Source organism: Petromyzon marinus, chromosome 31 (assembly GCF_048934315.1).
Source record: "Petromyzon marinus isolate PM22_M1 ecotype Great Lakes invasive population chromosome 31, UKy_Petmar_22M1.pri1.0, whole genome shotgun sequence".
Lineage (NCBI taxonomy): Eukaryota > Metazoa > Chordata > Hyperoartia > Petromyzontiformes > Petromyzontidae > Petromyzon > Petromyzon marinus.
Genome location: NC_133697.1, coordinates 7788676 through 7801605, shown reverse-complemented (window position 1 = coordinate 7801605; position 12930 = coordinate 7788676). Strand labels below are relative to the sequence as shown.

The 12930-nt window shown below is 42.4% G+C and overlaps 1 protein-coding gene across 40 annotated transcripts in view; it reads left to right on the top strand.

Annotated features, from left to right (window-relative positions):
* The window catches only part of LOC116947744 (neurexin-1-like), a 401559-nt gene that overhangs the window by 144150 nt on the left and 244479 nt on the right, over positions 1–12930 (top strand). For 28 of the 40 annotated variants that reach the window (XM_076070791.1, XM_032963811.2, XM_076070790.1 and 25 more), the window contains one exon: positions 152–178. The exons of the other annotated variants lie outside the window; for them this stretch is intronic. In XM_076070791.1, coding sequence (XP_075926906.1) covers positions 152–178 — 27 coding nt within the window. The remainder of the gene's footprint in view (positions 1–151; positions 179–12930) is intronic. 40 annotated transcript variants of the gene reach the window in all.

Here is a 12930-nt window from a genome sequence, read left to right as displayed (position 1 = left end):
ATAGGCGTTTTATTGTAACTAGTGTAATTAAAATGGCCACATTTTTTGCGTGTGTCTGTCCCCGGAAGGGTGGCCTGCATTTTTATTGGATGTCTGCAGCAGTTACCTTGAAGGATGTAACTTCATATTTCACATTTTCTCCCCCATCTAGATTGTGTCAGGATAAAGTGTAACTCCAGTAAGTTTCTATTCAACGTTTTTTTCCCACTCTTTTCCCCCCTTGTATCGTTAATTATAATCACACTTAATGTTCAAAAATGCCAGTTATCTTATTCTGGGCTTTACATTGGTAACTGGAATTTGCAAAAGGTAACCGTTAATTAAAGGTGAGAAAAAACAACTTTAAAAAATGTTTTCCAACATTAATTTGCATGTGTATTTTCTTGCGTTGGTTACTACGATACGGTAACGGACGATTTTAAAATGCATGTTCCTGAAACAAATTGTATCGGTCTATACTTTGTGCATGTGGTGTTTGTTTTTACAGAACCAATTGTAAGTATTATAATTATTGTTCCGTTATTTGTTAAAATGTTTTGCGAATGTTGAACTTTTAACGGTGTATTATCGACTTTTTCGCAAATAGTACTGCAGTTTAATGTTGCATACACATATATGTTAACATTCATTAGACATTTTCTTTAACAAAAACAGAGAATTTAAAATACATAACGGTGTGTGTATATATACACCTAATTTCGATATGTAGTAATTTCTGTATATAAGCCGCCATAAGCAACAACCGAAATTCATGTGGAAGCGCCTCATCCAGCGCTTGGTGAATTGACAGAAGGCTGTATTGTATTATTATAATCATCAAAGCAAATGCCTAATCTGTAGTGTAAAGAAATATGATGAAATAATCAATTATGGTTGAGTACCACATTGGGTATTAATGTAGTTTATTGTATACGTTGTCATTACATAAAAAAATATATGACTCTCGGATAGAACCCATATGGGACAAGTGTTACAAAATAAGGTGTAAAGTTCCTTAAACTTACTTCTGTGTACAAGTCATAATTTACCGAATTAGCACAGCCCTACGATGTTGAAAACATATTTTGAAACGCGTTACATTGCAAACATTGTGAGAGTTCATCTTCTTTGGTTCTTTCGGTAAAGTCACGTAGAATGAGAATAAAATAATAAAATAAGACAATAAAATTCTCACGACGTTTCGGCCACAACACAAGTAGCCTTCTTCAGGTGAAGGAACAAAAAAGTCGGGACGACAGAGCTTCAATGAATACGGTAACAGAACAGTAACGGAACAAAACTGTTCCTTCACCTGAAGAAGGCTACTTGTGTTGTGGCCAAAACGTCGTGAGAATTTAATTGTCTTATTTTATTTTATTATTTTATTCTCATTCTACGTGACTTTACCGAAAGAACCAAAGAAGACGAATCCTTGCAGTCACGAAAGCTTTAAATCGAAATTGTGAGAGTTGTTCAACTGTGATCACAGCATCAGGCACAAGCTAACATCTCGCTAATCATTCAACATAGCGCGTGGGTTTTCACAGCCTTCGTAATCAAAGTCTGGTCTTTCCTCTGAGGAAGCATTTTGAACAAATCTTCTCTCAAGCTCTCGCCATTCACTAATGTTGGCATCACGTTCCCTTCAAAAGCATTCAACCTCTCCAAGATGCCCCCACGTGACCTAAGCCTGAGCACTTAATTTGTGTGATTCCACATTCTATTCTATTCTTGCGCATGATGACAATATGTTCAGGAGCCAAATTGCCAATGTCGAGGTCTGGTAGCCATGACAGGGCTTCAGGAGAAAGTTTGTTTGGTTTTGCCCTTCCTGCATTGAACAAGAGTGCAGACTACAGTGGTTTACTTTATGGTTCATAGCTTGGGTTGCAAGGCCACAGCTGCCCTGTGGCTTGTCTTTAATGTTCTATTTATGAAGGAGCTGTGTGCAATAACCTGTTGATGTTCTAATGCGGTTGATAGTTACACCAGTGTCTCCGAGGCACCTCAAAGCCAAGAGGTGTGATGTTTAGGTCTCGATCGAGGCATTTATTATGGACGTCCGCGTTGTTCCACTTTTTTCGCCAGCGTTCTTCCAGATCTGGGTGAGATTTTTAGGATGGTGACAGCGTGATCCCAGAAGGGGAATCGAGGATTTGAGTCAGTGGGGGAGTTACATTATTGACGTCTTGGTTGATGGGGCAAAATATTGTGGTTGGCAAGAAAACTTGTCAACTCCCTTGCAGTTTGAATGTCTCTGCGTATATTTGGTGTTCACCAGAACAGCGAGACGAGGGGGTTGGTGTCGGTTTCAGTGTTCCAGTTATGATGTGCATCGCGTTATTTAATTGTGCAGCGAGCAGTTTTGTGTACGAGGTCCTCGAACAGACTGGAGCACGATACTTTGCTACTGAGTAGATCAGTGATCAGGGTAGTAGATACCAGGACATCAGCTGAGGTGCCCTAAGCTGTTCTTGCGAGTCTTGTTTTGCAGCAGGGCGATTCTTGATTTGGTCTTTTCACAGATGTGTTTTATGTGGGGTTTGAAGGTCACGCTTCTGTTCACGATAACTCCTAGATCTCTTGCAGTGGGGTCATAGCGCACTGGACTACCACAGAAGGAACACACATCAAGCGTGGCATCTGCTCATTGATTGTTCAGGTGGAAAGTGGTTGTTGTGGTTTTGGATGGCCTTATTTGGAGTTTCCAGCATTTAGAGTATTGACAATGTTATTGAGTGTTGTGCCATGTGCACTAAAGTATATTTCTTCTGCATGTATGCATCTGCGAGATCATGATGATGATTATATCATCTCACACCTCCAATTAGAACGGTTAGCTACGTACGGTATGAAAGAAGTTCAACATACAGTACATGCATACAATGTGCATGGCAAGTCTTTTTTATTACGTGAAATAGCGATGGTGCTATATTTGTATTTGCCAGGTAAGGTCCACTGAGCTGTATAGCACTTTTTCAGAAGCAACCTGGCCACAAATGATAACTCAATGAAGTGGCTTATCAAGTGCTAATGTATAGCAGCCAAATGTTTCTAAATGTGCAGGGAAAAACCGGAGGACCCGGAGAAAAATCCACGTAACTATGGGGAGAACATGCAAACTCCAAATATACAGGCGTCAGCGTCGGGATCGAACCCACGACCTCCTGCATACCAGGCGAGGGAGTTAATATCTCGCCACAGCGATGCCAACGTTAGTTGCGAGCCTTGAGGGAGGCCATTGTACCTAATTCTTTTGTGGCTGTGTTTACTGGTAATCCGTACCCTGAGAGTGCAGTTGTTGAGCATAGGTCGATTAGGTGTACAGTAGAAGGGCATCTGATGATTTTGGCCAACTTCAGCAGCAGCCCATGACGCCAAACATAAGCAGCAGAGAGAGGTCAATCATTGCCCTGCCAGTTTTCTGTTGACGCTGAAGGTAACGATCTGTTCACAGCAGCTACGGCCAATTCGAAATCCGGCTTGTTCGGGAGGCAGTTGGGGGTCGAAAATGGGGGTAAATTCTGGCAAGCGTGGCACGCTCCATCAACTTGGAGGTGGAGGACAAGAGGGATATTGGCCTGTATGTATCTACGCATGTTGAACTTCTTTCGCATCGTACGTAGCCAACCGTGCTAATAGGAGATGCAGCTGTAGTTGCAGTCTTGTGACTCTCTGGGTTTCAGAATGACAATGACTTTGGTTTGCTTCCATTCTTTTAAGATTTTGCCTGTCGTGTGTTCTAGAGTGAAGAGGTTTGCTAGCGGATGTTGTCCGTATAGTCCCAGTTTCATAGGAACTCAGGAAACAGGCCATCATATCTCGGTGCCTTATCGGACTTTGTGACCCTGAGGGCTGCTTCTACTTACATTTTGTGTGTGTTTAGTTTGTTGTCTTTCTCTCGCACCTCCGATTAACACAGTTGACTGCGTCCCCGCAAAAGAAGTACAGCGCACATACATAGGTACATACTTTCGTGACGGTGTATGGGTTTGTTAGATCTGTTGCTGGCAATAGTTTGCTCAAGGTGACATCGAGTTGTTTCCGGACAGCTTGTTTGGTGAGCTTCTCAATTCGTGGTGCCTTAGAACAAGACAGCGTGTGCGAAGCCACAGCATGCACTGTGTTGGTTTTGAGGCACCTAGGTTCCACAGGCACTGTCAGGCTTCATGGCTGGAGTGAGTGAAGTCCAATTCTGCAGCGACGTGCTCCCAATGTTTTATTTGTGCGGAGTGCGTGGACTCTAGCAGTGCAGTGCCCTTATCTTGGTTTCCAGTTCTGATTAACTTTTTTTCACAGAGTTCTGTTTCTGGTTGCCAACATGGCATACAACTTTTTCGATACCCCCTTTGGATGTTGTCTTTTTTTGGCAGGTGTCAGAATTTTGTTGAATTTATCTAAGTTTTCAGAGCTTTGGCTCCTGCTTCTTCAATTGGGTTTTGGTTTATTTTTCCTCGCCGAGCCATTTGGCCTTCCGAATGTTCCAATGTGGCCGTGAAGTTTGAGGTTATGACCGATATGTGCGGTGACAGCCGGTCTGCGTTGGCTCTTTGGGAAATTGCCAATAATTGTTTTGTGAGGCAACTAGTGGCTGTCCACTCTTTTCCTTTGAGATGAAGGATACATCGGGGTTGTAGTCCTGTTTTTCCACTGCACTGAGTGAAATGTGCCCGGTTGTTTCTGGTTATGTAAGGAATCTGTCTTGTGCCGACGACCATTCCTCGAGTTTTTCTTCGGCTTCGTAATTTTCTTGTTTTTGCGGGGGTGGCTTTTGAAGTCCCCTCTGCCCCCACGTCTTAAAGCCACGTGAGTGGCTGCTGGCAGAAGTGGTGATGGCCATTCCTTATCCGGGGGCTTTATAAACATTTACGACTATCACGCGACCAACCAGTGACAGTTATTGTCTGCGTGCCGTCTCTTGTGGCGGTGGTGAACTTGCAAGCATAGTTCATTATTAGGCCTTGCCTGGTGAAGGTGGCAAGGTCATGTCTAGAGTGGTAGATGGCAGCAACAATGGTGTAAATATTTATTATGTAACTTGCCATCCGTGTGCTGTTCTCAACGTGTGGTTCCTGTAAGGCGACGACGTCAACGTTTGTTCGCCCTTAGATTTCTGCCCAGGAAGTCACGTTTAGGTCTTGAGAGTCCTTCAAGTTTCATTTATTAGGTATAGCCCTGTGAGCCATGCGGCTCTTGAGTCGGGTGCAACCGCAACAAACAAAATATGAACAGAGAAACATCTTAAAGCGACGACGCGCAACAGAAACTTCCTGGGATAAACCAACAAATCTTCCAAAAAAAAAGACAACACCGTATTACAACGCTGTGTTTGCAAAAATGCCACAGCATTGTATTACGGTGTTTTTTTTCATAATTAGGCCTTGCCTTGCCTTCAGTGTTTTTTGTTGGTGCGCTTCAAAGATCTCGTATTGGAATCTCCAATAACAGTGCATTCTTGGAGTTTATCCTTCAAGCTCAATGAGCGCGTGGGATGCAACATGTTGGGAGTGCCCTCCAGGCTGGGGCCAGATGTTGCGTCCTCAGTGAAAGCTTCCTTGCCTGGTGACCGGAGCTGGGAATAGATCGAGCTTGACTGAAAACCATACTTCATGGGTCACAGCAGAAATCGCTACCACATGAGGTGGGCAAATTTAGTTGCACCAATTTATTTCTATGTCTAATGACAATTATTTGATGAACCCCCTCGTTTCAAACGATTATCACATCATTCACTGTTGTTGGCCACATTAAAAAAATTGTAGCCACTAATGTTGTGCCATCTCAGGTGGTACAGACAATGAAATATTTGGTCCGGGATCATGGGCTACCAGGGGCGCAGCCACTGTGGGTTTCATGGGTGTCTGGACACCACCAAACAATTTTAGATGTGGCCAAGAGACCCACAAAACTTTAAAGAAAAATCACGGTATTTATGAGTCCGTGTTTTTCTCCCTTCAAATAGGTGACTCTCTGTGCTTCTCTGTGACTCTCTGCATGTCCGTAAGCGAGTCTCAGTGTCCGTTTGCCAAACTGGGCATGCCCAACCAACGTATTTGAGAGGGCCGTGGTAGGGGCCTGATGGCTGTCTGCCATACGACGCCATGACCAATGGAGAGGGGCGGGGGGCAGGAGGTGAGTGATGGGCACTCGATCGGCCACTAGATGGCGAGCAAGAGTTCGTCTGTCCTGCCCTGTGTAAAGTGGTTCTAAAACTACCGTGGCACATCCACAGGACGTTGCCACGGCACACTAGTTGCAAAGTGCTGACCTAAGGTATCAAACACGTTTGTGGTATTGATTAATTTAAAAGGTTAATAAAAAATATATATTTGATGACCCACTCATTCCACACGGTTATCATACAATTCACTGTCGTTGGCCACATCAAGAAATCAGAACCACTCAAGTTATTGTCTCCTCAGGTGGTACAGGGAATCCCTGCTTAACGTCATAGTTGCGCTCACGAATAGTGCGACTTTAATTGGAACCACGTTAAGTGAACCCATTTTCCCCATAAAAAATAAAAAGTTGGAGGTTGCATTCCAATGTAGGTTTTTTTTTTACCAAGCAAAAACATGGTTATACGTTTAAATACGGAAACATAATATTAAATAAATGCAAATACAATAAAATAAATACTAACAAATAAATAGCAGATTTAATAAGATAACACTCACCAATGATGGATGTGCAGCGGGCATATAGCCGTTTTTGACTCGTGGTTCAGAAGGATTATATCACAAACGCAAGCTATAACATTATTATTCGAATCTCGGTTCACACACAACAGAATGGCATAGGGAATGAAGACTGAGACAGGGCGCAAGGGATGATGGGACTGCACCACGTTTTGCTAGGTGCAACTACGCTCTCCGCCCCACAAAGTAGTTCCCGTTGCTAGCAGCGATGGCGTAAAAGCAAACGTCATGACATTATAAGGGACTATATTCCCGAATGTATTGTCGATGGTATAATGAAACGTTGATCGAATCGACGTTAAGCAAGGACTCCCTGCACTGAAAAGTGAAATGTCTGGTCTGGGCTAAGGGACTACCAGGGGTGCAGCTACTGTGGGTATTGTGGGTGTCCGGACACCACCAAACATCATTAGATACGGCGAAGAGACACCCAAAACACTTTGGATATACATCATGGTATTTGTGAGTCCGCGGTATTCTCCCTTCACCAAGGTGACGTAAGTGCTGACATGTGCCGAAGATGCGACCTTCAAATGCACGGTAGCCCATTAAACAGTAGTTTAGTGTCAAGTAAGTCACCAATAGTTCCATAGCTTTAATATCGTCAGAGTACAAGTCGAGCACCACTTATCTGTGTATAGGTGAGGAGTGAACTTCATAGACCCTGTCTGCAATCTGCTCAGTAACGACTGGGAATCATTCACTTTCAGGGTGCCCCCCCCGCTTCCACAGTGTGTCTGATGACCCGGATGCAATTTAGAGGGGACAATCCTGGCTGAATCCAGCAAAACCCTCCGTGAACTCATGCACTGTGGGTGCAGGAGAACACGTGGAGGGTTGTGCAAAGTGCTCTCCAAACTAAGTTTGACAGCAATAGATGCATATCTGAATGCGCTGGACACTGCAGTAGGCAGAATAAATTGAGCATACATTAGGTCCGATCTGGACTCCCGTGAGTCATTCTGATGTGTGTGCAATGTAATGTCGAGGTGAGTGATAATTTAAATGTTAGCTGTCAGGTATATGATGCTGTCACCACATGTGAACGATTAATAATGAGAATTCTGACTTTCACGTGATTAAATATTATTCTAGGACATCTCAAGAAGATGAAAATATGGACATGTTAATTTCGGTCAAGTTGCCTATATTGTTATTTTAAAAGGTCAGACATGTATAAAGATACATTTTCATACTGTGTTTATGTAAATGGCCCCTAAAAATATAGGGTTCGTGGAATTTTAACCCAAATGTTTAAAACCCTTCTCCCAGTTGCCTATTTCTTGCAACAGTTTCTGCCCGAACAAGTTACATGTTTAGGGGCCATCCATTTAGTACGTAAGCAAAAATCTGACAAAACTTGACCCCTCCCTGTACGCATGCATGCTTTTTACACACCCACCCCCACCTGCGTACGTACGCTTGACCCCCCCCCCCGCCCCGAATCCTATCGAACGGTCGATATTTAATCCACGCAGAAACGATCAAGGATTAATCATATGAACATGTTTTAGCAAACATAGTCCACCGCCGGCTGCATTCAATAATTCAGTTTCGTACCTTTAAAAAGTTTGTCTAGTGTCCGCTAGGTTCAAACGCCGACTGAACCAAGTCGAACAGGTTACGATATAGCTGGCATTCAGGGGTACGGTGGCAAACAAGTGACACCTCTCCCTCAGTCGTAGTACTTGTCTGTGGCTCATTTGAAGGCCAATGTAAACAAATTATTATTGAGACTTCACCCCCCCCCCCCCCCCGTTTCCTATGCGTACGTACATTGTCAGTAGACCCCCCATACGCAAGCATACGCATTTGGGTTAACCCCCCCCTCCATGCGTACGTACTAGATGGATGGCCCCTTAACGGCGATCATTCTGTACTGAAAACCGTATACGTTAACTTATATCTGCACAAATTGAGTGCTTTTCCCACACTTAGAACAAACTCTTGTGTTAAGTTGACCAAAACAGATGCACTCGTACAAAAAGTCATGTTTACAGCAAAAGTTTTACAAGCTTTCTCCAGGGTTCTTAACGAGACCCAACCAGCCAGCACCTTGGAACGTAAAACAACGTCATCAATTCCCAAGAAAGAGCAATACCTGATCAAACCAAGGGCATCTAAACCACCAAGACTTTATGGGCTACCAAAAATTCACAAACCTGATGTCCCATTAAGACCCATAGTTAGTACAATAGGCTCTGCCACGTACAAATGAGCACAATACGTAACGCAACAAATACAGCCCTACATCGGTAGGACCTCTTCCTTCATTAAAAACTCTGAACATCTCGTAAATATAATCAAAGATGTTAAGCTTAACCCTAATTATATTTTCATAAGTTTTTATGTGGCTTCTCTATTCACGAGGGTTCCGGTCAACGAGTCAATGAAATTACTCGACACTCTGGTAACGAACAAAGGTTTAGCCAAAGATATCCAAGACTAGCTGAACACTGTCTAAAGAACACTTCTTGTTGCAAGGTGACTTCTATAAACAAAAGGAAGGAGCAGAAATGGACTTTCCTTAGTCTCCTGTGATAGCAAATTTGTTCATGGAAGATTTTGAAACAAAAGCAATAGCTTCAAGGACACTGTAACCATCTGCTTGGTTTAGATATGTGGATGACACATTGGTGGTATGGCCACACAACAAAGATACACTGAACGCATTTCTAAATCATCTCAACTCGCAAAACCATCCATCCAGTTCACCATGGAAGTGGAAGCTGACAGAACTCTACCATTTCTGGATATTCTACTCGGACGGGGTCGAAATGGTAAAATAACACAGTGTTTACTGATGCCTATCTGAATGGAGAGTCACACCATCACCCCACACAGAAATCTGCTCATATCAAGACGCTCATTCATCGATCTAAGAAAGTGTCTGAATGGAGAGTTACACCATCACCCCACACAGAAATCTGCTCATATCAAGACCCTCATTCATCGATCTAAGAAAGTGTCTAATGGTGACAGTCTGAGAAGTGAAATTCAACATGTTAAAGAAGTGCTGCAAATGAACAGTTACAATGATGCACAAATCAACAGGGCATTGAATGCCAAAACCAAATCAAATCGAGCATTGAAACTGCCCAAGTAATTAAAACTATCAAAATACTGTACATTGCAGGAGTAACTGATAAACTAGCCAGATGTTTGGAAAAACAAAACATCCGAGTCGGATTTGGCACGGTACATAAAATTTAGAAATTCATATTTGGTAGTAAAGATGTATTACCGAAGCTATCAACAGAAGGTGTATACAGGATTAAATGCACGTGTGCTAAATGTTATGTTGGGCAAACAGGACGAATGATCAGCACGAGACTAAAAGAACATCAGAGAAATATTAAAATCTCGCAAATACAACTGTCAGCAGTAGCAGAACACACGTGCCAACAACGACAAAAGAAATAAAAACAACGTTAACCGTTCAGATAGCTACCACCTTAGTGCTGCGTGGAACCGAATCATCAAATAATACATTATTTAAATGCATGCCTACGAACGGCAGTATACTTCAATAGGGATTACCATTGGTACGGCTATTTTCATACACACAATAGACAGGAAGGACAAGTTCAAAGGGCTCGCATAATGCACATGCATAATGTACGTTGACCCTGTGATCTCCCCCCCCACGTGGCGCAAGAGCACACAAGCGTGGTCACCACATCTACACCTCTATATAAGGAACGAAACAGGTGGCCTTCTCCACAAATCTGTCTGTCGCCTGATGAAGCTATTTGTATTCCTGGCGAAACATCGTACTCAGATTGTAAATGTTGTGGCTTGGCTCTCCAACACACCGGTGTGCTGTACTAGTGACGAATTGGCCACGTTCTGTTTACGTGACAACCCTTACTAGTTGGCTGTGTCGGGTGGTGGTGGGTTTTAACGACACATTTATATATTTACGCGATCTAACCCAAAAAAACTTCTATTATGGATGATATTGGTGGCGAAAGCCTACGTGTTAAATTAGACAGCATTTATGAAGTTGCTCACAGGTTATGTTTGACCAAAGGAAGTGGTGCGCGTAGCTGTGAGACTTCTTGAAAACAGTACAATATGTGCATTGGTATTTCTTGTGTTGAAATGTAGTCATTAAGTTTCTGCACACTAAAAAAAGGCGAATGATAATTGACAATGTACTGTATTGGATTATATAGAGGTGTTGATAGGAAGTAAACATATATACATGCACACGTTGCATTCGTTTGTATTAGACAGACACAACATATCGATTTTAAGCTTTCGTGACTGCAAGGATTCATCTTCTTTGGTTCTTTCGGTAAAGTCTCGTAGAATGAGAATAAAATGATAAAATAAAATAAAACAATAAAATTCTCACGACGTTTCGGCCACAACACAAGTAGCCTTCTTCAGGTGAAGGAACAAAACTGTCGGGACGACAGAGCTTTAATGTTCTGTCGTCCCGACAGTTTTGTTCCTTCACCTGAAGAAGGCTACTTGTGTTGTGGCCGAAACGTCGTGAGAATTTTATTGTTTTATTTTATTATTTTATTCTCATTCTACGAGACTTTACCGAAAGAACCAAAGAAGAAGATACAAAATAGTGATCGCAAAACACAAATCGCAAGACTGAAATGCCCTTGCCGTTAATTATTCTACCTCCTTTCACTTTGTCGGGTGGTACTATACTGTAAATCACCCTTTATACACAATCAACAAGTACCAAATATTCCGTTGGAGAAATAGGCATTAAACTGATTTTTGGTCACACCGCTGTGTAATCCAACACACATAACCATGTAGTGACCCCTTCACATTATAAACACCATATTGTGTTCTAAAATTGTCGTCTTTTTTACGTAATAGGGTTCAGCCAAAAGTAATGGCGGAAAGGATAATTCAGCAGTGCAGTAGAGCATCATTCAAAAGTACACTTATTCGGAAGGAAGTATGGAGCTGCAAGGAAAGGTATATTTGGCTTTTGCACAGTACACTTTGTCCTACTTATGAGAAGCGTATTAGGGGATATATCCACACACACACCTCTGCAAGGGACAGTGAGTTTATTTCCCTCCTCGGAGGTTAGTGCCCTTCTTGAGATTTCTGCCCGCAAATACCGTATCTTTCGGACACATGTGGGTCTTTTGAACCAGCACCCAGCGAACCCGAGGGTAGACAAAGCCACCTCTGAGCCCACCCAACCCCTCGCTCAGCTCTCATTGACTGTCAGAGAAGAGTGTGGGGTCTAATTGGATAAAATGACGCACAAAGCATTTAAACAAGAAAGCATCTGCTGTCTGACGATCATCTCGCTTCCATTTTGCTGCAGATTTGGTGTGAGCGTCATATATATTTTTTAGACGTGTGGAAGGGTTTTAATGTTTTGTCTTCCTGCAATTTCACATAATGAGCTGTTATGAACCCCTGTAATGGCTTGGGAGAGTACCCTAATTATGTCAATATCTCTGGAGTAATCGTGGCTAGCAGCTCTCCCACTGGGCTCTAATAGGGCTTCCTACAGACTGAACAGAAGGCCTTAGAGTTGAGGTTTATTTATGATGGGCATTGTGGAAGGCCAGTGTTCAGCAGCTACCTTTTATTGACCTGCTTTTGGAGCCGCAGCAGCATTACATGGTAAACAAGAAGGTACAGTACTCTACTGACAAATTACACCGAGCATCTAAATGTACTGACAAAAGTTTCCGTACATTTTGTACATTTAAGTTGGAATGTTGTTTTTCTCTGGATGCCGGCAGAGAAGGTTGACACACATTGTATACTACATAGAATGTAGTTTGTTTCAATACATCTACATACTATGGATGAGTTTTGTATTAAAACATGTCATTTTAAGGGTAATTTTCCAAAGAAAAATTATGTTTGGGCCATTAACATCTCAGACATTATATGATCATTTGAATTCATGCTTGGAATGACATGAAGAGACGTAAAGACGAACACATTTATTAGAGAACTTATGCAGGTTCATGACATAATTCAAACTGTTAAAGAGTAAGTGCGTTGGGCAGAACACATCACTAGAATCGATGATGGCCGCTGGTCAAGAGTGACAATCAAGGCATGGTGGAACGTGTCGGAGAACAAATCCACCAAGGACGAATTTCGGATCCAAATTTTTTTATATCCGAGCCCAATTTTCAGTTTTTTTCTTCAGATTAATACAAACAAAAATATCGGAAATACATCCCTAAGAGGTACAATACGAATACTGATCCCTGCATCGCAGTACGGTACTTGGTTGAATTGTACT